Here is a 27,551-nt window from a genome sequence, read left to right on the forward strand (position 1 = left end):
TTTAAAAAAACAAAACAATTTGATGACAAATATCTTTAAATTCCAATAATCAACATCGATATCATTTTCATTAAAATTAAATAAATTGTTGATATTACATTTATTCGCTAATTTTGTCTTAATTGAATGTCATAATATGGGAATTATTTGATTTTTAAAAAAAAGTTATACGTATTTATTATGATTAATAAATAATATGTGTTTATTATTTAATAATTTTTAATTCCTATCACCTTCTGAAAAGGGAGACCTTCCAATATTAGATGGAATTCAGTGCCAGGCCCGTGGAAATAGGGGAAGTCTCGTGGCAGCAGCCCGCCCTGGATCCACAAAAATACTCTTTTAGGTTCCGCCAGATTTTGTTCCTTAAATTCATTCACAATATGATTATTGTATAAATAGTGCCGAATTTATATTTTAAGCTCCTTATTCCCGAATCCCATTTTTTAACATGGGATCTAAAGGACTGCCAAATTCATTTCAGTCCCCGGCCGCCAAAAAGTCCCAGCACAGCCTTTTCATTCATCCCCGATACATAAATGATTATAAATTTTATAAGAGAATTTATTATTAAAATACTTGTAAAAAAGTGATAAAATAATTAGAGAACAAATGTATAATATATAAAAAAAATATATTTTATTAATAAAAAGATTATATTTATTTATATATAAATGATACATTCTCATCATTTGTAAATTATTAAAATATGTCGAAATCAGTACATCCCTAATGTGTTGTGTGTAAAGTAAAGTAAAAAAGGTATAGTTTGTAGCCCCAATTAAGAAATACAAATATCGTATAAACTATAGTTGAACAAATTTTTGCTAAGAAAAAGTAAATGTATTAAAGAAATAATTTTTTTTTGATCATAATTATTCAACATTTTTTGTAAAAAAAAATAAAAATATTTAATAAATAAAAAAAATTTTTTTAAAAAAAAAATTCGATAATTGTGAAGGTAATTTATATTTAAAAAAGAAAAATTCTAATTTCTTCTACACAGTAATATTTATAAAATAATTATTACAATATATTCCTTTTGTAAATCTACTATTTATCAATCAAATCGATATATATATAATAAACTATGATTTTAAATACGTTTATTCTTCATTTTTTTTTATAAAGGGATTAAAATTTATCACAAATTTTTTTTAATATAGTTCCATAATAAAACATTTATTAAGTTTCGAAAATAGTATATATGTAATTGGTGCGCCTGTATCCTCCGATCATATTTAGCCTTATCATGTTCTTCGAATCGTGTATGTGTAAAAAAAAATATTTAAAAAAATTTATCGAGTTAATTTTTGTTTAAAAAAAACACAAAAATATATTTACATGATTTTTTGTAGTTGAAAACTGTTTTATTCTTAATGTTTCTTTGGCTAAGGGGCTAAGGATAACTTTTTAGCTGTGGTAAAAAAAATAAAATAGTGTTTTGTTTGCCAAAATACTGTAAAATACTTTTTGTCTATATATATTTTTTTTAATATTTATAAAAATGATTGGCAGGTTAAGATAGTGGAGGAGGCGGGGTGAAATAAAAACTATAGTATACACCTAAAAATTAGAAAATTCGAAGATTGATTTTAATTTATTTTTTTAAAAAAATAAATAAATATGTATTATGTATATAATGGGGGAAAAAAATATAATCATTAACAAACATGACATTCAAATGAGGCTGGTCCAAATTAAAATTAGGAAGCTATGCCGTTTTCACCCAGAACCTCTACTGTGATTATCTTCGTTCCTATTGGCACCTTCTGCCGAAGATGGATTGATATTCACGCCATTTTCGGTGTTTACACTGATGGCAGCGGCATTATTAATGAAACTATCATTTTTATCGTTGAGTTGATGCTGTCTCAAATTATTTTCGTTTACATAATTTTCCGTATCCGCTAAGCTAGCATCAATCGTGTTATTCGGGTTACTGGGATTAGAAACGTTTGCTACAGCATTGAAATTAATTTGAGACATATTTTCGTCGCTGAATTTTGTACTGCTTTCGATGTTAACGTTAGAATTGGTGTTGGTGGACCCCTCGTCGAATTCATTTTTGACGATGTTTTCTTCGCTCCTGATACTATTTTTGAAATTATTGTCATACATCATATTGATTCCGTGGGGGTGGTTGAGACTGAAATTAGAGTGGTTAGCCCGAAAAACGTTGTTGAAATGATTCATATTGTTGAGCTTATCATCAAACGTTTCAGCGGCCATGGTCAAATTATTTACAGAGTTATCGTTTGAGTGACGCCCTTCTGAAGCGTAAATTTTATCATGCAAAAGGCTCGTATTTATTACGCTTACATTATTATTATTACTATTATTGCTAGCTAGATTGTTAGAGGAGTTGGCGTTATTCAATACGTGTGTTGTACCATCGTACCTATCACAATTCATATTATTAGCTAAAATGATAGAGCTATTGGTATTATTATTGTTGGTAGGATGATTATTGGTCGGGTTCGTAGGTGAGAATATTTCACCACCTCTAAATTTTTTGAGCTTGGACCGGGAAAGGAATGGGCCGGAGGAAGAATTATCTAGACCCGAATTGGAAATCAAGCCCAAGTTTGAAGGAGGAAAGTTTGAATAGGATGAAGCAAAGTTATCTGTCATCTTTTTTCTCGGGTGATGGGTCGAAGATGGTATAGGTGGCAAGGGGGGAATTGAAAGTGGGTGATGGAAAAGGAAGGGTGAAGGATGAGGCCCAGGAGGGGAGCTAGAAGAGTCGACGGTTCCGTTGAAGTACATAGATGGGTGGTGGGTGCCCATCATCTGCTGAGGGTGATGTATCAAGTGCTGTTGATGTTGGGTTCGTTGAGGAGGGGGAACCGGGTGAGGGTTGACAAAAGGTGGAAAAAGTAATGGGTGCGGTTGTTGTGTTAACTTTTTAGGAAGAGAGGGGACATTGTTATTAGCGAAGGAAGCGTTGGGCACTGTAGTTTGTTTGGAAAGAAGTTGGGCCGCGTTACAGCAATTCTTGAGTTCTTTAAGGAAGCATGGAACGGTAGTACCGAAAGAATGATTCAATTGCGAGATGGAGGAACATGGGGTAAGGGGGGAGGAAGGGGAGAGAAAAACGAGGAGAGCCCTTCTGACTTCTCTAGCGCATTCCTCCCTCATTTCCCTCAGGCTAGCGTCGCTGAACCATGCTGTACGAGGGGTCGCTATTAAGTTTGGTGCCGACTTCAATGCTAAATTGATCGGAAAATTAAAAATATTATAAAGGATTTTTAGAATTAATGCTAGATATTTAAAAAAAATTTATGCTTAGGGGTCAGCATAGATACAAAGGCACTAATTTTTTAAAAATATTTTTTATATTTGCTAATTTAATGTATAAATATATATATATAGAATATAAATATCAACTTAATACTCGAGAGATTGTTTGAATAATATTTTTTTCTTACTTATTTTTAAACGATAAGTGAGGTCACTGTCTGGTCTTTGGTCCGGATCGATGCACTAGGATTGGACCAGACTGTGCTCCTAAATAAAAAGACCGATATCTTTAAATACTTAATTTAATCCCTGTTTATTAGGACTATAAGTAAAATGCTTCCTTGACAAACTTATGATTTTCATATTGCAAAATAATTAAGGACCAAAAATTCACAAAAACTAAAATAACTCCTCTATAAAAATAACATAGAATAATAATATTTTAAAAAAATAATATTCATTGAATAATAAAGCAAACCTATATAATAATAAAAGACCGGTCCGGACTGTTGTCCTTAAAAAAGATCGATCCATAAATCAATCCGATCCAGATCTAAGATAGATAAGACCAAACCGTTGATGTTAACTATACATGATATGATAGAAGACCTTGTCATAATACCGACTTAATTTATCCGTCTGATTTCACGATGGAAAACTCGGCTTCCTAATATTCACGAAAATGTGTTTTGGTGGTTCGATATTGTATTTCCTCATGAGAAAAAATGCTTTCGAGGTAATGACATGATTACGAAATTATTACTGGGTGTGTTGTTCTTTATAGGTTGAATTGGATAGGTTTAAAAAATGGTCAATTGTCAAAAGGAAAAAAAATGGGGAAAATGGATCACAATCAATTTTCCCTGCAGTGGAGCCATGTAAATATTTTTTAAGATAACCCGATCCAAAAACTTTAAATTGAAAAACATACATTCAGCTAGGTCCAAAATATCAAAAAATTCGCAAATCTTTTTTTTATCGAAAAAGAAGAAATAAGCTTCTTTTTTAAAAAAAATATAAAAATATTTCCAAAATATATTTCTATAAAATTTCAACAAAAAAAAATTAACATTCAAATTTCATTAAAAATTTTAAAATTTTTGAAAGTTTTAAAACTTTCGAATTTATTTTAAAACAATTTTTGTAAAGTTAAAACAAAATTTTTAAAAAAAATCACTAATTGCTCACGCTTCGTCCTAATTCCGGAGAAATTTTAATTTATTTTACTAGAAAAGGACAAAAAAATCTTTGTTTCGAGCTTAAAAAAAATAATAATTCACAAACCCAACAATTGAGAGTGCTTCTAAATTACTTTTCCCATATTTTTCTAAGAAACGAGCATTTGATTATTAATATCCATTTGGCGTAACCCCATTCTAGAAAAAGAAAAGTAGAAAGAAAGAAACTATTCATAAAATCCGAAAAGAAAAATCTCATAATCATACATTTTGATCATTATTATATCTAAACCAACATTGTCAATTCGGGAAAAGGAGAAGAAACCCTCCTTACAGATAATAGCGAGAATCTAATTTTATTACTATGAAGGTATAATTGAGGAATTTAAATAAAAGAAAGTTTAAACAACGGTGTTGTCAAAAGGTTCGATTTGAGCCGATTTTTTAAAAAACGACTAACTCGATTATTTTGCCCAGAAAAAAAAATGTTAGCCTGCAGAGTTTGCTCGTAGGTGGCACATTGGATATCCATTAGTTAAATCTCGAGGCTTAGGGTAATATTCAATTTGCCGGTTTTAAAAATCGGCGCTCAAATCGAGCCGTTTAATAACATTACCCCTCGTATGGCAAAAAAAAAAAGAATTTTATTTTACAAAACCGCTGATTATTTTTTAAAATGTTAAATTATGTTAATATTAAGAAACATTTTAAATATTGGAGTAACTAGAGTTCATATTTTTAGTTTCCCTTTGAAAACAATTTACAAATATATTAACCATGGCTTGTGAACCTTAGGGTTCAGATATTTAAAATTGTTTGGCAGAACATATTTAGACCCCAGACTGAACAGAGACCGATTTATGAGCAACCCCATCTAACCCGGGATAATATGGATCCGGGGCGGGTTCAGACCTCTTTCAAAATATGGGTTTCGATTAAGTTCCTCTCATCAAAATTTCCGCGAGTTTTAAATTCCTGAACCTTAATTCGGGTTTATTAGAGCAAAAAAGATCTGGACAATATAAATAAAAAAATTAATGTATCGATTAATAATATCATGCCATAATATTATGGTAAAACGAAAAGCTTTTTATAATTTATCAAATATTTCATTAATAATTCTTGAAAAAAATTTACGAGTTCCTAAAAAGAAAAATCTATTAAATAAATAAAATATATTTTTAAAATAAAAAATGAAGTACGGGCCAGTCCGAGTAAATAGCATTCCCATTTGGCATAGACTGATATAGGTTCATATACTGCTTTTGTATATAGTATACTTTTAAAAACTATGCAATAAAGTTGCTATGTAAGGCAAATGAAGTGAAATGGGTAAATTTAGAAATATGGCGTCAGGGTGAATAGGATAAATATCGTTTTAACAATGGATTGATTTAAAATTTTACAGTATTTATCATAAATTATCTTTGTAGATTCTAAATATCGTAAGATTTATCTAAGTTTGCCAAACTTTTTGAATTTGGTAATCCTCGAAAATAGATAAAAAACCTAAAATAAAAAAAAATAATTAAGTCTTAACCTGAAGATTCGAGAATGGATTGAGGAATATCGATAGCGGCCCCTTTAATCCTCCCAGTTTTCAGAGCTTGAATCAATGCATTTTCTTCTATCAGGCCATGATGAGATGTGTTAACTAAAAATGCCCCTGTTGTTAGTTTGGAAAATTTCGTATTTTAATAAAATAATTTTGGAATATTTTTTATTCATCAGTAGCAATTTCTCGCCTTTTATAATATTATGGGGAGGGGGGGGGGATATATTTTTCAGCATTAGCAAAAAGAAAAGTATTTTTATTCAAAAAAAGGAACTATGATATCTAAATAATATTCAATATTTTTAAAGCGCTTAACCCTACTATTAACAGTTAGCGTGAATTCGCGGAGAAGTGTATAAAAATCCACAAAAATACAGCATATTTTATATATTTCACCAGGGATCCAAACCGAAACGAATATCGGTTCGGGTTCAGGTTCAAATAAAAATAACGATTCAAAGTTCAGGTTCAGTTCGTAAAAAATTAAAACATCGGTTCGTTTCGAACCTCTAAAAACCGGTTTGAACACTTTTGTATTCAAACCTACATTCGAATTATGTATAAAATATTTTTCATCTAATCATTCATTTAAAAAACACATATATAAAACCTTCATTTTTATTAATTGCATATTATAAAATAATATTTAATTTATAAATATAAAAATATATATCAATGATTAATTTTAATATGAACAATATTTTCCTTTTTTTACTTAAATTTTTATTATTAAGCCGCACAATTAATATATTTTCAATATTCGTCTCGCTCAAATTACATCATCTATAAGGAGATAATATAAATTTAATTGTTAAAAAACATCTTTCCACACTAACTTGGGTAGTCGGCACTGCCAATATGATATCAGATTTTACGTGTCATTTATAATAATATTTTGGATTTAATTTTTCTCTAAGCATTATAATTTATAAGCTTAAAATATTTAAAAAATGTTGTAAAATAACAAAATACTATATAAAAATTATGACCGATACTAATCAATCAAATGTGATTGATGATATTATAATCTTTAAAATAATTCGAATATAATTGAAATCTAATAACTTATATATTATTTTATAAGCAAAAAATCATGAGACTATAACCGGTTCAGAGGCATTTTAGCGGTTCGGTTTAGGTTCGGCTGGAATTTTTTTAGCGGTTTAGGTTCGGTTCAGGTTCGATAAAAAATACCGGTTTTAAACGGTTTAACGGTTCAGGTTCGGATCCCTGTACTTCACTGTGAATTCGTGGATTAACAGGTAACGCAAATTTGCGGTGGAATACAAAAATGCAGCGTATTTTGTATACAGGGTAAGATTTGTGGGAGGAAGAGGAATACGATGTATGATTAGAAAAAGTCATTGGCGTACGCAGAGGGGGAAGCAGGGGGACAAATCCCCCCCCCCAAAGCCGGATATATTTTTCAAAAATATTTTTGTTTAGAATGTTGTTCAGATTTAATTTAAAACATTTCCATATTTTTTAATTCGTTTGTAAATAAAAATTTTAACTTGTAAAAATTGATAAGAATATATAAATATGTTATTTTAACCACTTTTTACAAGTCAAATAATTTTATTTTCAAATAAATTAATAAATATGGAAATATTTTGAATTAAATTTACACAGTACTATATTAATTTATATTTGTTAATATTTATTCCTACCTCATATATACATTTAATTACATTTATTAACACATTCATCACTAAGTTAATCAATTAATTTCGATTTCAAGTTTTCCGGCGTAATATTATCTTATTATTTTCAAATTTTTAGTGGCGTAATATTTATCTACCATTTTTAAATTTCTAGTCATATAATAATTATTCTGAAATTGTCCAACAGGGAGAAAGAAATTGCAACCTTGTCCTACGAGATAGAGTCTCCGCCATCAAGCAGTAACAGCTTTTAAGGAGTTAGAAGAGCCGATTTGCTTGTACTGACATATCACAATGGCCTGAAAGAAATTTTTCCTTAGAAGCAAGAAAATTATTGGATTCAATGCTTATTCCAAATTTTTTTCTCATTAGATTGTACAACTATTTTATGTATTACTTTTCAAAAACATGATGATTTGATTAAGAAGATGAGAATAGCGGAGAGCATTTTATTAGAATTCAAGGAAATTAGGGCTAATGTTTATGAAGAATTTCATATTTTATATGTTATTGTTAAGTCAAAAGCAGAGCTATACGTGTTTAATATTTGTCTCACTCGACTTGCAGCAAGGCAAGCTCAAAGTTAAAATATTAATATAGGATCAGTAGAAGAGTATATCTTATATACAAATACATTTATAAACCAAATAAATGTGGTTTTTAATTCATTATGCAGCATTTACCAATCTGCAAATATTATTTCCATAAAAGCCTTCCCAACCTTTTTCAGATGGTGATAGAAAAAAAAATATTTGTTGGATTTTTATCATGAAGGTGTTAAAGTATCTTATGATGCCTTATTAGCTGACTATGTTTATAAGATTAACAATGGTTGATACAGTCCCAAAAAATGCTATGGATGCTCTGCATTATTTCAAACACATTTTAGATTATATTCCCAATGTATTAAAAGGGTTGATATATATTAGCAACTCTTCCCAATAGTAAACTAATGAGAGAACATTCTCTTTTTTAAGAAGAATAACAGAGCCCTGCAGAGGTACCATTTGCAGGGCACGACCCGGATTTTTTTAAAGATTTTTACGGCTAATCTCAATTTTCAGGCCCGGCCCGGCCTTTTTTTAAATAAAATTTTCAGGCCCGACCCGGATTTTTTTAAAATAAATTATATTTATTTTTGATTTTTATAGCTAATAATAACGATTTCAAATATAGGCTATTTTAAAATATACAGTCCGGTCCGGATATTTTTTTTAAAAAAATTTTCAGGCCTGGCCTAGATGTTTTTTTTTAAATTCAGGCTGAGCCTGGGTGTTTTTTTAAAAAATTTCGGTGCAGGTCTCTGAAAAACATACCAAGAAGTACAACTTTTGAAAGTAGATTGAAAGGTTTGGATCTTTTGAATATTCATAGGCATTTGACAACAAGCAAGGATGAGATAATTGAAAAATTAGCTCAATCCCAGCGAAGATTGGATTTTACATTGTAAATATATAACATACAAAATACAATTATTCCCTAAGCTTTTTGTGTATTAATTTATATTTCTAACATTTAAATTTTTTATACTTTATATATAAATTTTAAAGCTCAAAAAATTCAAATTTCTATTTTGGGTCATTTAAGTGATTCTTTACATATAATTTTTTTATAATTCACATTAATTTAAAATTGTGTATTAGAAATAGTTACTAGTCCTAATAAATTTATGCTTGATATTTTTAAAAAACAATAATATTTCTTAAAAAATTTTATTATCCCCCCCCCCAGACCTGCGTACACGCCTGGAAGAAGTGTACTAGGATTTCATCAGATAGAACATGATAGTAGGATGTGATTCAAGTTGTGATAATTTTTTTAAATAATCTATCATTTCCCATGTTAGATTCTAGCCCCACCCCCAAATCAGGAATGCCCACAATTATAAAACGTTTTTATTGGATGATAGATATTATAAATTCAAATTTTAAACCTTATAACATTAATGATATATTTAATTTATTAACCATTAAATATTATATCTTATAGATGAAAGAATCAAAATACAAATATATTTACCCGGTCTCATTTGTTTAATCGTCTGTTCGTTGATCACGTGTTTATTAGTATTGCAATCCCCCGATAAATCTATAGCGTCTCCATATGATTGATTGATGTCTGTTTCGTGGTTGATGATGGGATATAACAATAACACAAAAATGTAATAATTAAGTATTTGCTTTAAAAATTTCCACGCGATAAATTGATATTAATTTTTAAGACAGAAGTATTTTAAAATAGGTTCATATTAATTTGATTGATTGTAAAATATTATTAATTTATTATACCAACCTTCATTAACTTCGTTGAGGTTAGTCGAATTAAGGGGGCAATGAAGGGAGAGACAATCACTCCGAAACAACAATTCTGCCAGAGTGCCAACTCGAACCAGACCTAGACCCTTCTCAGCTCCGTTGGATAGGTGCGGATCGTAAAACACCACGTTAAACCCAAATGTTTTAGCCCTCAAGGCCACCGCTTGGCCTATCTTGCCTATGGATAAACATTAAAAATTTAGATTATTTCTTCTTATTTTCTCCATAAAATAATAATATTCAGCTTTTAATTTTACAGATCAAAAAAAATTTTTACTTTTTTTTTTCTTTCGGTCTATTTTTTCAATTTTTCTTAGAAAAGTGCTATATTCAGCTATGGTTATTTACAAAATTAAGCCAATAAATAGGTATAATTTATAAATATGGAATGATGATGATAAGGTTCCAATGTTTGCTTTATTTCTAAAAAAGGCTCAATGCGTTAACGCTATGAAGAATCAGCTGTGATTTCGATAGTGTTAAATAACGCAGGCTATGTCCCAATTTTAGAGTTCTAATTGAGCGTTCAATGTTAAATTTCAAAAAGGCTCATTCTAACATTGCGATAAATGCTAGAATCGCTCCAGTTAGGACGCAACTTTACTTTCCCAATCAAGAATATAAATTATTGTTTTTAAAAAAATTATAAAACGTATATTTTATTAATAAATATCAAAAACCTAATCCCACTATCCCCAGAGTGTCCCCCCTTATTCTCGGACAACTCATCGCATTCCCGATAACGTTACCGCCATTTCCTGATGATTCGTTGAGTCCCGGCGACATGTAATGAAAGCTCTTGACCGGACCGATCGGGTTTATAAGTCCCCCGTTAGTTATATTACCCGTGGCATCGCCGTTAAATGGTGGCCCACCATTATTAATTTGTTGATTATGGTTGTTGTTGTTATTATAGCTACCATTATTACCGTTATTTAGTGTTGGTGGGAGTGGAAAAGTGGACAACATGAAGTAGGTAGGTCTCCTATAGAGTTCGAGTATCATGGCTAGGGTTGAATCCGCCACTTCTTCCACGCAAAAGGCCGAGGGGAGATGGCAAACGGCTATACCTGAATAATCGGCGTGCGTTATAAAAAAAAGGTATGCCAAAGTTGTTTTTTAAAAAAAATAACTTTTAGAATTATTATAATTTAATTTCAAATTTATCGGCCTATTTAATTTTGTGTGCGTCAATGATTATATAGATCAGCCCCTGGAGCGCTCTTCATTTCAGACGTGTTCCGCGTCACGTGATACTAATACCGCTCCGCTCAAAAATTTCATATTTACAGTCAAAAATGATGGGGAGGGGGCATACGTTTAATGATTTACCTATCATCTCGGCTAAAATTCACAAATATTAGGCATTATTCAAAAATATTTGAAATTATTCTTAAGTATTTAACGTGTTCCTTTCGAAAATTTTTATTTTTTTATACCTTCTCAACCCCACTCTCCAACCCCCCCCCCCATCTATATATCCCTTTTTTAAATTTTAAATAATCCATTTTTTTCCCCATTTTTGAAAACGCATTTTTTTAAAGAATTTAATTTTCGAACCGAATAACCGACGAATCAAATCGAATGATACTTTTTTTATTTGCACAACAACGAATATCGAATTATTCGATTCGGATAATTTGTAAGTATATAACCTAACTCTCCGGCCGATTTAACGTCAATGTTATCCACATCCATCCCGATTTTAACTATGAGTTTCAGGGCTTTGAATTTCTGCAAATCTTCCCTCCTAAGAGTGATAGTGTTATAGAGGAGGGCCGCTATCGCTTCGTCCAACACCTATAAAAATAATTAAATTTTTTTTTGGTAATAAATTTAAAATAAAATTATTTTATTTTATTTTTTTTTAAAAGAGAAATAAATGTATTTAATAAATTTTAAAAATTTAAATTCTTTTCTTACCAAAATATCAAACTTAATTTTATTTCATTCATTATTCCTAGTGTTGTTAAAGCGCCCGATTTTAGACGATTTTTAATTTTTAACCAAAATGATATTATGTAAGCCTGAAATGCTTATAGATGGCTAGAAATGTTTGGACCTTCTATTTGCCAAATCTCGAGGCCTACATAATAATTCTGGTTTAAATCTTAATCGGATCTATTTTTACAAAGTTTATTTGAAACGGTTAGGGGGTCACATTCTTTATATTTCTTAAATAAATATTTTTCTTTTTACCTTTTTTTTCCTATTTTTGTTTCGCACTAAATTACTTCAATTATTTTTTCTTCAATGTGTGATTTTTTAAAAAAAAAATATTTTACTCCCTGGTTTATGGTAGATTTTCGAAAGTTTTTATGGTGTTGTAAACGGCTAACTCAATATTTTATCCAGAAAAAATATTATGCAAGCCTAAAGATTTTGCTCTTAGATGGCACATAGGATTGAACATCTATTGGCTAAATCTCGACGCTTAGGCAATAATTTCCTGGCTATAATGTTGAGTTAGCTCTTTTTAAAAATCGGCTCAGAATGAGCCGTATAACAACACTAGTTTTTAATAGAGTAAAATAAGCCATCTCAAATTCCCATAAAAATAGGAGGGAAAAAGTAACCCAGCAAAAAAAAAACAAAAATGGTTTCCAAAACAAAAATTTGTTTTTGACTTGTAGTATGTATATTTTTTTTATAAAATTTCAAATATAAAAAAATAAGTATTATTTCATTATTTAACATAAATAATAAATTAAATAATAAATTAATAATAAATATATTCAGAGTCAGGTTAACATTAAAAAATTAATGGCTATTCCTTTCTAAAATTCTTCACGAATTTTGGTCAATATATTTTAGCCCCCCCCCCCTACCCCTTTTAATTAAAATCCTATGTTATATTTATGAAATTTATAAAAAAAATTCTAAAAATTAAGTTTTGGACACGTTTTTCATTTTTATATTTAAAATAGCTTATTTATTTATTTTCATTAAAGTTTCGAAAGTTTGTGAATTTAATTATTTTATTTTTGTTTGAGTGCCTCACGCTACCCTACTGTTCGTTGCGAATTATAATTATCAGCTGGAAGGGGGCGGTCAGGCCGGATTCGGACAAAATTCTCACCGACTCATACAAAAATTAGATTCTATTTTTTTATTGTCGATATGGAAGAAAATATAGTAATGAAGCAATGATTTATCGAGAAAGGGAAAAAAAATACATTTTGTAAAAAACCGCCGATTTATATCATATTGTTTATCATGAGATTGATTGACTTTTGATGAATTATTGACGGATCACTATGAAAGCTGTATGAGTGCCCGGATAGAGCTCAAATCTTGGAAATAAAAAAAAATAGTAATCGAAGCATTCTGTCAAACTAAAAAAAATTTCCAGGATCGGTATGGGAAAAAAAAAATAGGCTATTCCATATTTCCCTTCCCTTCTTTTCAGGAACCATTTATAATTTGGCGTAGGTATACACACGTGTTACAGGGCACAAATCTGATGGAGAGCTCTTACATACTTCCCTTTCCTTCTTTTCCGGATCCATTTATAATTTGGCGTAGGTATACACACGTATTACAGGGCACAAATCTGATGGAGAGCTCTTCCATACTCCCCTTTCCTTCTTTTCCGGATCCATTTATAATTTGGCGTAAGTATATACACGTGTTACACGGCACACATATTTTGGTAGAAAAAAAAGGTTTTTATATAACTTTTGAACCTAAAATAAATTTAAAATAATAATTTTTATTTTAAAATTATTCAAAAAAAAAATTAAATTAAATGGCCTTGTAATAACTGGGAGTTACAAAAAAATATAAATTGTACGCAATATTTTACAACTTATTTTATTTTTTATAAACACGAAAAAAAAATTTTTTTTTAAATGAATTTATGACAAGTATAAAATAGGTACATAAAATATGGAATTTTTTTTTCAATTTTTTTTCCTTTCTCTTTTCTTTTCTTTATTTCATTTTGTTTTATTTTCTTCTTTTCATTTTATTCCATCTCACCTTTTTTTTATTAAGCACATATTATATTCAAAATCAGAAAATATTAACTATAAAAAAAAAGAATCTCATCACAAAAAGCTTTTGCTTGATTCAATTTGAATTAATGGTAGAATAAGGTTATCGTAAAGACGATTATCTCAGCTTGGAACTCTCAGTACTTTTTGGCATGTGTGTTCAAGAAGCATGAATATGTTTCTAACTAGAACCAGAAAAGGGTAGATGTTCCCGGTAACTTTAATAAAAAAATAATAATTAATTTTGAAAACGGATGAACTTGAAGTTTGCACTTAATAACATTGTTTTCAAACTTAAAATCTAATAAACCAGTAAGAAGGGATCCAAACAGGGTTGCCATGCCTCCCCCATCAGTGGGAGTCTCCCACAATTTTTTAGTTTACCCACATACATCTCACTCCCACAAAACTCCCACAATTAGAAATCTCCCACAAAAATCTCCCACAATTTTTTTTTAGCATTTTAATGTTTTTAATATATAAATAATAATTTTGAGAGACATTATTTGATTATTTTTATATTTTTAAAATAAATTTTAAATATTTATTCGAAAAATATGTCTAGTTCTTTTATTTTATTTTTCCGCTAATTTTAAATTCTCCATCCAATCCAATCCATTCGACATTTTCAAAATTTGAAGTTAGAATAGTATGTGAAACTAGTGCTTTTTTAATATTTTTATTTATATATACCATGATAGTTATCTTCTAGGTGAGATTTAGATTGTTTTGAGGTTAAAGCACTAGTTTTCAATACTGATGTTGTTTTTTGGACAATAAAATGTTATAATTAAATATATAAAAAGAAAAATTATTTTCAATATAAACTGCTTATGTACTATTATATATTAAAAAATATATTATTAATATTAGAAGTAATATTTTTAAAAATTAGCAATGAAGGTGGAACTCATCTTAGAAAATATTATTATCCTAATCATCTTTAATCTAAGCTTAAGATATCCTAAGAGGCCGAGTTAATGGTTAAACAAAATTATAAAATGTCATGCCAGGATTTTTAATATCTTAATAACGACGGAAAAACGTTTAGTTCCATTATTTAAATCTCATATAAAATATAATTAACTATAACTATTTGACTTTCTATATTTTATAAAATCTTATTTATACATTTGCATAAAATCAAATAAATTTATTTTTTACATTGTAAAATTAATATTTTGAATATTTTGGCAAATCATAAAAATAAAGAAGCATTACAATCTCCTCAAACATGACATCATATTAAATCTTATTAATAATTATCCGATAATAGTAATATTCTTACTTTGGTATTTCTGCAGCATAATTTAGTGAGCCTTTATTAAATTATATTCTTCTGATTGCAACTGCATATTAACAGCATATAGTAGATTTCCTATATGTAAAATTCCTAAATATACTTCTGCCATTTATTTTTGAAAATTATTTTCAAATAGGACAGCTTTTATAATCTATTTATTTTTTAAAGGTTTGTATTTTAAAATTCTTAGATGGCGCGTATTAGGAGGAACCTGTCAACCAACATTATGCTGACTCAATTCTGTAAATACACTCTGGTTTTTGCCAAATTTACTGAGGAATTATCAGATCAGAAAGCTACCATGCAATTCATTGGTAATGCCAAATCTGCCATATTTACCATTATATATGGTTAGCTATGTCTTTGGATATTTCATATCTGGAGAAAAATTTTTTAATAGTTTTATTAAAATGACATTAATTTTGTTGAAATAGGGGAGGATCAAGGGAAATGTTTTGATATCTCCTTATTAGATGCATCTGTTAGAATTGCATATGTTTGCACATCTTTCAAATCGTCAAGAATTGACCTTCTGGATTTATATCCTAAAACATTGTTGATAGCCTTGCTCATTTTGTGTTCTACAAAATATTCTATTCATTTATATTAGTCGTTAAATATTATGGGGAAAGATTCTACCAACATTGAGATGTTGAGTAACTCTCTGAATGTTGTACTGCATGATAGGTATTTACCATTTCCGCAACTGTAGTTGCATCTATATTATTTCTTATTTTTGAAGAATATTTTTGTTTTGAAATAGATGTTGATAGAATGCCCTGTACTGATTTATGCTTTGAAGATTTTTGATACCTCAAAATATCATATTCCCTTCCCCCATTTATTTTTTTACATTGTAAAATTACAATTTTTTATAAAATTTTATCTTGTTTACATTTTTTTGTATTTAAAAAAGATCGTTGGTTATTATTTTTAAACAAAATTAATATATTATAATAAATCAATATGTTTTTTTAATAATAAAGATAGTACTCTAAGAAATTTTGTGTCGTACAGTAATTACCTATTTTGAAAAATAGTTGGGTATTTTATTTTGGAAAATAGTTAACTATTTTATTTTGAAAAAGAGTTGGATATTTTATTTTGAAAAATAGTTAGGCTATTTTATTTTGAAAAAGAGTTGGATATTTTATTTTGAAAAATAGTTGGCTATTTTATTTTGAAAAATAGTTGGCTATTTTATTTTGAAAAAAAGTTAGCTATTTTATTTTAAAAAAAGTTAGCTATTTTATTTTGAAAAATAATTACCTATTTTATTTTGGAAAATAGATTAGATTTTATATTTATAAAAAATAATAAGTGGATAACTAAGTCAATTCTAAATCCCGGTCCTTTGCAGGCCGAAGGCCTGCAAAAAAATTTTTTTTAGCAATTTCTCCCACAATTTTTATATTTCTCCCACAAAATACCTAATTTCTCCCACAATTTGAAAATTTTGACCTGGCAACCCTGGATCCAAAGCCCATTGAAACGAACCGTTGACCCTGCATTCACAGCTTAACGTGAGGTAAAGTAAACAAAATATGCTGCCTTTGTGTACACTTTGCCGCGAATTAGAGCCAAACGTGAATAGGGCAAGCTAAATCGGTATTAATAATTTAAACAATCTACGCAGTAAAAATTTATCTCATGAACTGAATCGAATTTCTATAAAAGCCTGTTAACCGGTCTAAACCTTTTGCTATCAACAATATTTTAAGGATCATTTATTAATGCATTTTTAATTATAGGTATCAATAGCCATTTTCGATGTTTTTCTGTATCGCAAGTTTGACGAATAGTACCAGGCTATTACTGCGAATGTACATCTAAAACAATACAAATCAATATATCAAATGGATCTATTTATAGCATATATAATGTCCAAAGTGTGTAATGATCGATGTTTTTGTATATATAAAAATGTCAATGTCACAAAAAAAAATATGTCTATCATTATGTTTTTATATTAATAATATCATCCGCGAGTTAGATTGTTTTTTGTGCCATGTTTCTTTATCATTTTAATCTCTGCGCAGCTTATTATTGTAGACACGTTGAGACAGTCATAACAAATTTTATCTGTCAAATAAAGTGGTGCCGAAACCCGATAACTTTAGTAATAATTTCTTCAAACTTTGAAAACTATACTCTCTTGTTCGACCATAAAAGCTATTTTATTCGCCTTGTAGATATGATTTGATAGAAAATAATATTGGATTGGAAATATTTCCATTGTATAAGGCTCAATTTTCTTTTTAGGGAAAATATAATTCTATTTTATAAACAGTGTCAGAAACCTTCATATGCCTTGATTTTTTGATCAGACCCGGGCCAGGCTCGTAGTAAAAAAAAAAAATTTGTATAGGCCCTGGCCCGGCGCGCCTTTGATATTTATAAAAAAATTCCCATTAAGTTTCAAAAATTGTCGCGAAAACGCGCGATAAGAAATAAAAATTTTATTTGTCGTGATCAAATCATTTTATATTATAATTAGGCTGAAAACTAGTGGAAATATATTTATTTTATTAGCCAAGTATAAGTAAGTAAGATATCAAATTTTTACGATTTTAAATAAAACAAATGCCTTTTTATGCAAACAAGAAAAACACGAATAAACACTCCTCAAGGTGCGTAGGATAGGATAGAGTTTGTGGCAAACTCGACTTTTTCTTGTAAATCAAACCATTTTTTTAATAAAAATATTTTTAAAAAATTTTTATTCAAGTAATAAATATAATCTTATATTTATTGACAAAATCTTGCGCTAATAGTCGAATTTTGTTTGAATCTTTTTTTCTTTCTTTAGCTCTACAAAACATGAGGTCAATCTCGTTAAAAAGATATCCAAAAATTTAATTTATTTTATATTCAATGATAAACAATATTACAGTGTATCTAGGCAATCATGATGTAGAGCTTATACATCAAATTACTACTGTGAGGAGTGACACAATTCCATAAAATAATATCCCTTATTTTGATAAACTTTCCTCCTTGTTTAGCCTAGTTATTGGGGTTGAAGACAAGACACGAGAGGCATTGAGAATACTGAAAAAATTTATTATTAGAAGAAGAAAATCGCAATATTTTTAAGTTAGCAACTCTTTTGGACAAAAAAAAAAGATGACGAACTTAAAAGACGCTGGGTTTATTATCAACAGTAGAATACGATTACGGATAAATAATAATAAAGAAGTTATAATGATGATTTGTTATATTTGTCCTGTTAAATATTCTTAAAATATGCTAAATTTAAATTTTAAAAAATTTTAGGCCCAAGCCCATTAAATTTTTTCTTTTCAAAAACCCAGGCCCCTTAGAAAATATAATATTGGGCCCATACATGGCCGCAGATCTCTGGAATATGTGCGGGTCTGATAACCATAAAATCAACTTCAGTTGCTTGCTTTTATGCCTTATAGAGAAAAAATTTTTTAAATGTACTTTTCTCATACTTAATTTCAAATAAACTTGTAAAAAAAAGTTCGAACTAGTTTTTAAAGGTTCAAATCGTATGGATATCATTATTTTTTACGAATCGAACCTGAGCCCCGTACCATGAATACTTTATGTAAACCTAACCTGGCATTCGTCACAGTTCAGATCCCTGCCCATACGCCCTACCTCAATAAAATAAACTCCCCTGCTAACATATCCAAAAAAATATTACGCAAGCCTAAAAATTTTGTTCACAAATGGCACAATGGTTTGGACATCTATTAGTGAAATCTCGAGGCTTATGCATTATTTTTCTAGCTAAAATATTAAGTTAGCCGTTTTAAAAAAATCAGCTCAAATAGAGCCGTTTAACAACACTGCATTTAACTAATATTGCCTGTTCCAACTACACATTCGTGACTTCAGATTTGAATGTTACATTTTGATTTTCCTTACAAATGTGGGTAATAATTTCTACAATTTCTTCAGTTTCCTGATCGGCTTCATAATGACCATCAACTTATCTTTTGACCTAATATAGGGTCAAGGGTGTCCGAGCATTAAATAAAATCTATTCATTTTATCTGAGCCTGGTCTCAATGAATTTTCTAGGTTTGTGGTGCGCTCTCTAAACCCGGGGACTTATTGGCCTAAGCTATTTTGACCCCGTATACCTTTTCCATAGCCTCTTGAGGCTTACCTTGGCGACTCATATCGGTTAAAGATTTCAAAGTATCCAACCTCTAAGTATCGGAATTATGCTTTTCATTTTAAAAAAAAAAAAATAACGCTAATAGTGAACCACATAAATCACCTGATTATTATCGCGCTTTTAACCCTGCATTCACTGTTAGCGCTAATTCGCGGCGCCAAAATTCGGCGAATTCGCGAAAGCTCTGAATGCAGGGCAACACTCTCCCACCAATTTTGGAGCTGGGAACAATTTTTATTCACTTCAACCTATACAAAATTAAATAAATTATTAATTTTTTTTTTTTAAATAAATCACATTTTTTTATTTGAACAAATATATTTTGCCATTAAATCTTTTAAATATTAAGTATTACAACAACAACAAAATATCTTTTTAATTTAATGTTACGAAAAGAAAAATTAAAATACGTTTTTTTTTCTTTTTAACGGGAAAGGAGAAAAAAAAAATCGATAAAAAAAATTTTATTTTGAAATTTTATACAAAAAAAAATAAAAAATATAGAAAAACATTTTATTTTTTTAAAAAAAGTAAGAAATAGAATAATTTATTAATGAGTTGAGGGGAGAATTTGCGTGGTAAACAAAAAATATAATCATAAGATTTCATGATTACAAAAAACCTTCATAAGGTGTACGCTTCAAGAGACGGTTACCCTTTTAGATCGGGTCAAGGTAGGAACCGTTAAACACGCTCGGTCAAGGGTAAGGAAGCGGTTAGCCTTTAAAGTTTTCCCTTATAGAATTGAAATCGCTTCAGTTCTATTCCGGTTTTCTTGTTATATCCGTTTATTTAAATATATCGCTATTTAACGGTAACGTGAACCTTAGTACTCGATACCGCTTTTGATGTGCTTCTAGACACGCGTTCAATTAGCGTAAATGATGTAAAAATTGTATGTAATAAGGTAATAAATGTGTTTAAAGTTAGCATGATAGTAGTTGATTGTATTTGTAGAGTATCCTTGGCTTGCCACTCAAATGCGGGGATTAACACCCCCCCCCCATCAAATTCATCGCTGTAAAAAAGGAACTATGTTCAGTTTAAAACTTAAGAAGTAATTGTATGTTGTTTGGAAGGATAAAATATATATAAAAATTCGGTAACTTTTAAAATAATTAGGCATTAAAGCTTCACGTTATTCGCTTACCGTGCATGGAAATTAGTTCCAATATGCTAAAAAAATGATGAAATTTCTACTAAACCCTTTTTTTTAAATTTATATTAAACACTACATATCCATCTAAAGCCCCATAGAAAATATTTTTCGGAGCCTAAACTTGGCCTTCAAACTTGTTTCTATAACTTATAAAAAAATGGCCCTTCGAAAAAAAATATATTGCCTCATTCCTGTACAAAAAAAAAGTTCATAATGAGAAGAGTGGAATAATTGCGAAATTCATAGAAGTTGTAAAATTAACACAACGTGATAAGAGTAGAATAATCGCAAAATTTGTCGATGAGAAAAAAGGATACAAGCACGGGGTCTAATAAAATCAAATTTATAAACGATATCCAAAAATATTTAAAAAAGAACAAGGAAAAAAGATATAAAATGGCATTGAGTTTTTAAATCTGAATCAAAATGAGACTTTTATATTTTTTTAATTACTTTCCTATAAATACTTTATTTGTTTTACGACAACCCCCCCCCCCCCAAAAAAAAACAAAATTTCTGTATGGGCCTGCCTCTATAACCTTTATCCCTACGCCTTACCTCAGTCTACCTTAAAATTTATTTCACCAAATTTTTAAAAAAAAAATTTTTTTCTTTCCTCGAGAAGCTTTTTATCAATTTAGAGCTTATCTTTAAATTTTTATAATAACTTTTTATGAATCGATTTAATAATCTAAATATTCTCCATTTTTTGTTCATCACATTCTTGCTTTTTTATCTTCTTCCTGTTTGAAAACAAACAAAAAAATACTCTCGTATATATCGTGGCCCGCTGACAAAACAGGGCCTGGCCGAATTTATTAAATTTAGATTAAGTATCAATTATTGACTTATAACTTGTTGTTTCGTATGCCGGATTTTTCCTCTTTAAAACATTATGCAAAAATGATGGCAAAATAATTTATAATAACCTAAGTTTACGGGGCTATCTGGATCGGACCGAGCTAAAAAAATCCATTTTAAACCCGATGTAAAACCTTGGTCTAAAATTAGACCCCTCCGTCGATTTGATTTATATATAAAGGACAAAGATATTATATAAGTATATATCCCCTAACTATATTAAACATTTTAAAAAGTTTTCAAAAAAATAATAAAAAAATAGGTCTCATTTTGCTTTGAGGCCAATGACATATAATAATACCTAGACTGACGATACATTCATAATAATGCATTTGAAAGCGTCGTTGAATGCATAATCAGCTGGACCCGCCATTTTGGTAACCCATATAGTAATTATTCTCATGTTAAACACTCACTACTATTAAATTGATAACTTGCTTCCTTATTATCTCGATGATCAGGCAATTAATTCTTTGATAAAGTTTGCGTCAGACAAAATTGGCCTCTCGTTATTCGTTTAAATTTTTTAATAATGATATGGGTTAACCAATATAGCGTCCCCAGCTGTTTCCCGATGATATACACTTTTAATTAATGCATCGGCAGTCTTAGGTATTATTATATGTCATTGATTGAGGCATATCTAAGGCGCATATAAAAAACTTTCTTTAATCAATTTACATGAAGCATTTTTTTTTAAACTGAATTTACTATCCTTTCTAAGTTGTTTAATACGCGTAATATTTACAGTATTTTGCAGATTTGATAAAGGAAGATAAAAAAAAACCATTTTCATATTTTTTTTAATTTATTTGCAAAATTAAAATTATTTTAACTTGCAAAACATAAATTTTAAAATAAGGAAATGTTTGCCATCAACTCTGCACAAGTCAGCAAATATCGAATTACTATAATTAGTAAATTAATATTAGGGAGGTTTGTAAAAAAAATTGGGGAAAAAACATTTTAAAAAAAACAATGTAAAAGGAGGGGTTAATATTAAAAAAAATCTATTTAAAAATTCTATAACCCACCAGAGTTGTTAAAAGTATCTATAGATATAAAAATATGGTATTTGTTATGTATATGTATATATATTATTTTAGAGATATATGTATCTATTTGTAAATACCTTTTAGATACATTATGATATAATTTTATTTTGTGTTTCGGCATTTACCCTACCGAAATTTATACCCAAATGGAAGCGATCTTTTTCGAATATCTTATTTTTATATTTGACCGATTGGATATAACGAAATGGCGTGTAAAAGATATCGGAAATGGGTTATAAATAAAAAGTTTCAAGTCTTCTAACTCCGCATTCACAGGTAACGCGAATTCGCAGGCGAGTGCGGGGTAACTACTGCAGGAAAAAAAATCAATATCAGCTGATTCGTATGATCGAAATTTCCCAAATTAAAAATATGCGGGTAAAAAAAGGGAGATAGCTTAGATTAGTGTTATTAAATGGCTCGTAAATCAATATTCTATCCAAAAAAAATATTAAGCAAGCCTGAAGATTTTTTTCATAGATGGAACCACGTTTTGGACATCTTATTAGCGAGATCTCAAGGGTTAGGCAATATACTTCTGGCTAAAATATTGAGTTAACCGTTTTTAAAAATCGGCTCAAATCGAGCTGTTCAACAACACTAATTTAGATGGCCTCTAATCATGATTCAAGGCGTCTTGCTCTTTTCTTTTGGCTTAAGATAAATTTCCTCGTTTAAAAAAAAATTCTTCAAAAAAATAAATAAATTTAAGTTCATAGACATATTTTTTTCTTTCCTAAATTGAAAAATAAAAATTAATTTTGAATGTTCATTATTGCACTCACTGCATTGCATTGCGCAAAATTCTTGTTTATTTATTATTAAAAAAAAATTAAGATTAGCCAAAATAAAAATATTTTAAAAAATATATAAAATGATTAATTATACAAAAAAAATGAATTTAACAATTGATTATTATTTAAATAATTAAAAATAAATAATATTTTTTAATAAAAAATATATTTCAGGCATTTGATTTTGGCATGTGATAGGTTTTAATTTTAAACTTCCATTCATAAATGGCCCCCAGTCCGCCATTTCACTTTTACCATTTAACATATTTTCATTATGGTAAAGTTGTTGTTATATGGCTTACTCAATATTTAATTTAAGCCAGAAAAATATTGCCTGAGCCTCGAAATTTCGCTAATAGAATGATCAAACCTTTGTGCTGCCATCTATGAGCAAAATCTTTATGTTTGCGTAATTTCTGGGTAAAAATATTGAGTTTTATAGCCCAATTTTAAAAATCGGCTCAAATTGAACCCTTTAACAACACTAGGTAAAACAATAAAAAATGGGGCGGGGACCAGTGTTGCACAAAAATTTATTATTAACGCTTACAAATTGTAAGCGTTTTGGTTTTTGCAGTAATTTTTTAAAAATAATGGATATCAAAATGTTATCATCCATTATTGATAAACGTTTTCAAAATTTTGCGTTTAGTACCGAATAACGCAGCGAAATGTCCTGGGCAAAAAAACACTGGTCAAACATAACCCGGGCAAAAATACCCCAATATTTTTTCAAAATTACCCATTTAGTTCGGCTGTGTCCAAAATATCAAAAAATTCGATTGATTCGCAAACTTTTAAAACTTTATCAAAAAGGTAGAAATAAGCAAAATAAAAACATGTCCAAAATATAATTCTATAACATATGATATCATTAAAGTTTTAAAACTTTTTGAATTTTCTTTATAAGAATTAAAAAAAATTTCAATACTGTCCAGTCTTTTTGTCCATTATATTCGTTCAATGTCTTTTTGTCCAGGACCTATCTGTCCATGATTATATCTTACCAGTTCAACCAAAGAGGCGTTTTATAGAACAAAAAACGCTATAAGGTTCTGTTCAATTTGTAGGCAGTTTTTTATATTTAATTATCACTTTAGGAAAAGTTTAAAAATAAAGGAGTCTAAAAATAGGGTATTAACAAGTTTTCAGTAAGGTTAATTATATTGGGATTTATTTTAAAGCATTATGTCAAGTAGGATTCTGCATGGACCTTTAAAAAAATATGTTAATTATATAACTAAAATCCATAATATATTATTATGGGTTCTACTGTAGAATTAGTAATAATTGGTAAGAGTTGTGATTTGTAATCGACGTTATTTTGATACGTCAAAAATTATATAATATAATTATTTACCTAAACCTATTTTGGGTTATGTTATTTTTTTTAGATCTCATTGAATGAATAAGACTTTCGGCTTTATATCTACTTTTTATTTTAATGTTTTTTTTTTCTCTCGATTATATCATTATTTTAAGAAATTGTTAATTTAGACTTATTTTTTTTAAAAAAAAATTTGTGACAATGTATTCATTTTTAGGTAATGGGGTGGAGGCTGGGTGTGTAGACAGATTTTTTTAATTAACTTATAATGATATTTACTAATTTACAAATCTACCCTTCTTTCTTCATCTAGAGTGTGATAATATAAGAATATATATCAATGTTGAAAATAAGGCAAACTATTATGATACATTCATTAATTAACAATTGGAGTTGGGTTGTAAAATCATCTCTCCAAGATGCAATTTTTTTGCATAACACTTTGTACTGGTTTTACAAAATGGGTAATAATTGTATATTGTTTTCATTCAATAATATTAATATTTATTACCATTGAATAAATAAATTGAATTTAAGGTTAAATTTAACCAAGTTATAAGTTACAGCTAACTTTATTATCAGAATATTTTATTTTAAATAAAAATTTAAAATAAAATAAATTTAAAATAAAATATTCAGTTTTTGCTATAAAGTGTTGGTTGACAATTACATAAGCAAAACAACAATTTAAATGAATTTGTTATGTTTTTAAAAAATGCAATAATAGTTATATCATATATCAGCATTCCTTGATCTTTGTGAAACATGATAAATTAATCAACTTGGGCAATTTAATTATGCATAATATTGTAAAAAATTTATAAAATCACTTAATTTAATTAATTAATTCATGCTATGGAAGGAAGATACCAAATATTAAAAAGAAAAAGGTAAATTATATTTTATAATACATATTTAAAATTTGTAAATTCTATAAAATTTTTATAATAACTTGCATTATTTTGGTGATGACCATATATTTTAATTTAATTTGCCTAAGATATTATAAAAGGCCCTTATTTTTTGTGAAGTCAATATAATATATTATATATAATATATATTTATATATATAATTTTTTAAAACTCTTATAAATTAATTATCCATAAATTTTTAAAAATAACAAATTTTAATAAATATATATATGAATTTTATTTTTATAAAAAAACCTTTTCATGAATTTCCTGGGTTAATTGGGCATCACAGAATGCAACAGTTGCAATGTCTTTAAGAATTGGCATTTCTACTGAACAATCTCTCCCATCTAACAAAGCCACTAAAGGCCTTGCATGTATATTAAGATTTCCTAATTAAGGTAAATATACATATTATAAATTTATTATGTTATAGCATAATCTTAAATTTATGAAGCAATTATGTATGATTAATGGTAAATAAATAAATTTTCTTAATAATTATGAAATGTTTAAACTTGAATGTGGAGGATTAATACGTATTGGACTATTATCAAGTTTAGAATGTTTATATTTTGGTTTAAGCTTTTCCATTGTTATAAGATTATTTGAATGTTATTTCAGTTCATTAATTGCAAAATCAGTTTTTAGTGCAAACAATATTGTTTTAACACATTGGCGTCAAATGATCGAAAAGTATTTTCTTTGGTAAAAATAAAAAAACTTCGTTTTGACGCATGTATATCCAGGTAGGGTTGGACAAGTATGTGATACTAATATACTTTACAATATATCGTGTACCCCTCCTGTGTAATCTTGTTTCAGATTGTAAAGTATTTCTATCTAAAATATTTTCCTATCATAGATGTCGCGTAATTAATATTTTTATGATTAAAGGCTCTTTGGTGGCTCATACAATGAATATATCATTGGGCTCATATCAATAGTGTTGTAAAAAGTCCGATTTTCGTGATTTTAATAAAAGTTTTAATTAAAGTTTTAGCCAAATAATTTTATGTAAGCCTGGATATTTTTCTCTAAGATAGGAAAAAGATTTGGAGCTTTATTTAGAAAACTTGAGGCTTACATAATATCATTTTCTCTAAAATATTAATCGGAGCGTTTTTAAAATCGACCCTTGGGCTCTATATGTAAACATTTCTAAAAAAATCGAACGCGTTCAATTTTAAATGATAAAAATCGTACGTTCATGTTCACCTTCCAAAAAAGAATTCTTAAAATAATTATTTACTATTTAATTTAATATAAATAAATACCATAATAGATTTACATGTGAAAAAATATTTTTATATATTGATGATATTAATTTTTAATATAAAAAAGCTTACTTAAAAAATATATACAAATATTTTAACATGTTAGCAATACTTATTTTAGCCCATTCAGCGTCTACATGACAGGATTTTCACTGGATGCAAACACCCTTCAAAAATCTTTGCCTACCCCCCTAAAAAATTCCCGCTACCTTCGGCGGCAATATTTCGCCATTATTATTTTCACCTTTTTAATTATAATGATACTCTTTTCAAAGAATTTATAAAGAATAACTTAAATTAATCTATCTCTACTACCAACCAGTGGCCCCTACACTTTCTGAGCGAATGAAGCAGAATACCCCCCTGAAAAGTACCCCCCCCCCCCTCGAAAAAATGATAATTATTTTATAACACCCATAAATTTCAAAAATAATTTTTATTGCATCAATTTTTAATATATAATATAAATATGCAAAAAAAATATATATTTTTAAATTAATTTCATCAATATTTAATTGTTTAAATAAATTTTTTTCCATTGATAATATGGTCAAATTATTGAGAAATGAATCTTTCATGGTACTACGAAGTCTTGTTTTAATTAATTTAATTTTACTCATGACTCTTTCGGCAGTACATGAGGTTGTAGGAAGTGCAGCATAAAACACACCTATTTTAAAGCTAAAAAAATTTTCTATATTTAATGATGAAAGTATATATACCTCTCCTTTTTGAAATGTAATGTTTGAAGTCTAGAACT

The 27,551-nt window shown here is 28.5% G+C and overlaps 1 protein-coding gene across 1 annotated transcript; it reads right to left on the reverse strand.

The window, feature by feature from the left end:
- Positions 1-722: 722 nt before the first annotated feature.
- Positions 723-26,188, reverse strand: LOC135927532 (myosin-G heavy chain-like). Its single transcript, XM_065463569.1, has 8 exons — positions 26,033-26,188; positions 25,770-25,906; positions 11,611-11,755; positions 10,636-11,025; positions 9,933-10,133; positions 9,660-9,758; positions 5,962-6,087; positions 723-3,212 (listed from the first exon to the last, which is right to left on the reverse strand). The coding sequence occupies exons 1-8, from the start codon at positions 26,106-26,108 to the stop codon at positions 1,726-1,728; spliced, it is 2,661 nt and encodes an 886-aa protein (XP_065319641.1). The 5' UTR covers positions 26,109-26,188; the 3' UTR covers positions 723-1,725.
- Between the last annotated feature and the right edge of the window lie 1,363 nt (positions 26,189-27,551).

This window comes from Gordionus sp. m RMFG-2023, chromosome 3 (genome assembly GCF_954871325.1).
Source record: "Gordionus sp. m RMFG-2023 chromosome 3, tfGorSpeb1-WG-v2, whole genome shotgun sequence".
NCBI classification, from domain to species: Eukaryota; Metazoa; Nematomorpha; class Gordioida; order Chordodea; family Parachordodidae; genus Gordionus; species Gordionus sp. m RMFG-2023.

What these genes read in the sequence shown, in the direction of transcription:
- LOC135927532 (XM_065463569.1), bottom strand. Translation starts at nt 26,108, where the DNA reads ATGGAAAAGCTTAAACCAAAATATAAACATTCTAAACTTGATAATAGT. An exon ending in CCCAGGAAATTCATGAAAAG is followed by an intron (nt 11,756 to 25,769) that starts GTTTTTTTATAA and finishes TTATTTTTATAG; the next exon opens with GTGTTGGACGAAGCGATAGC. An exon ending in ATCCATTCTCGAATCTTCAG is followed by an intron (nt 3,213 to 5,961) that starts GTTAAGACTTAA and finishes CGATCAATTTAG; the next exon opens with CATTGAAGTCGGCACCAAAC.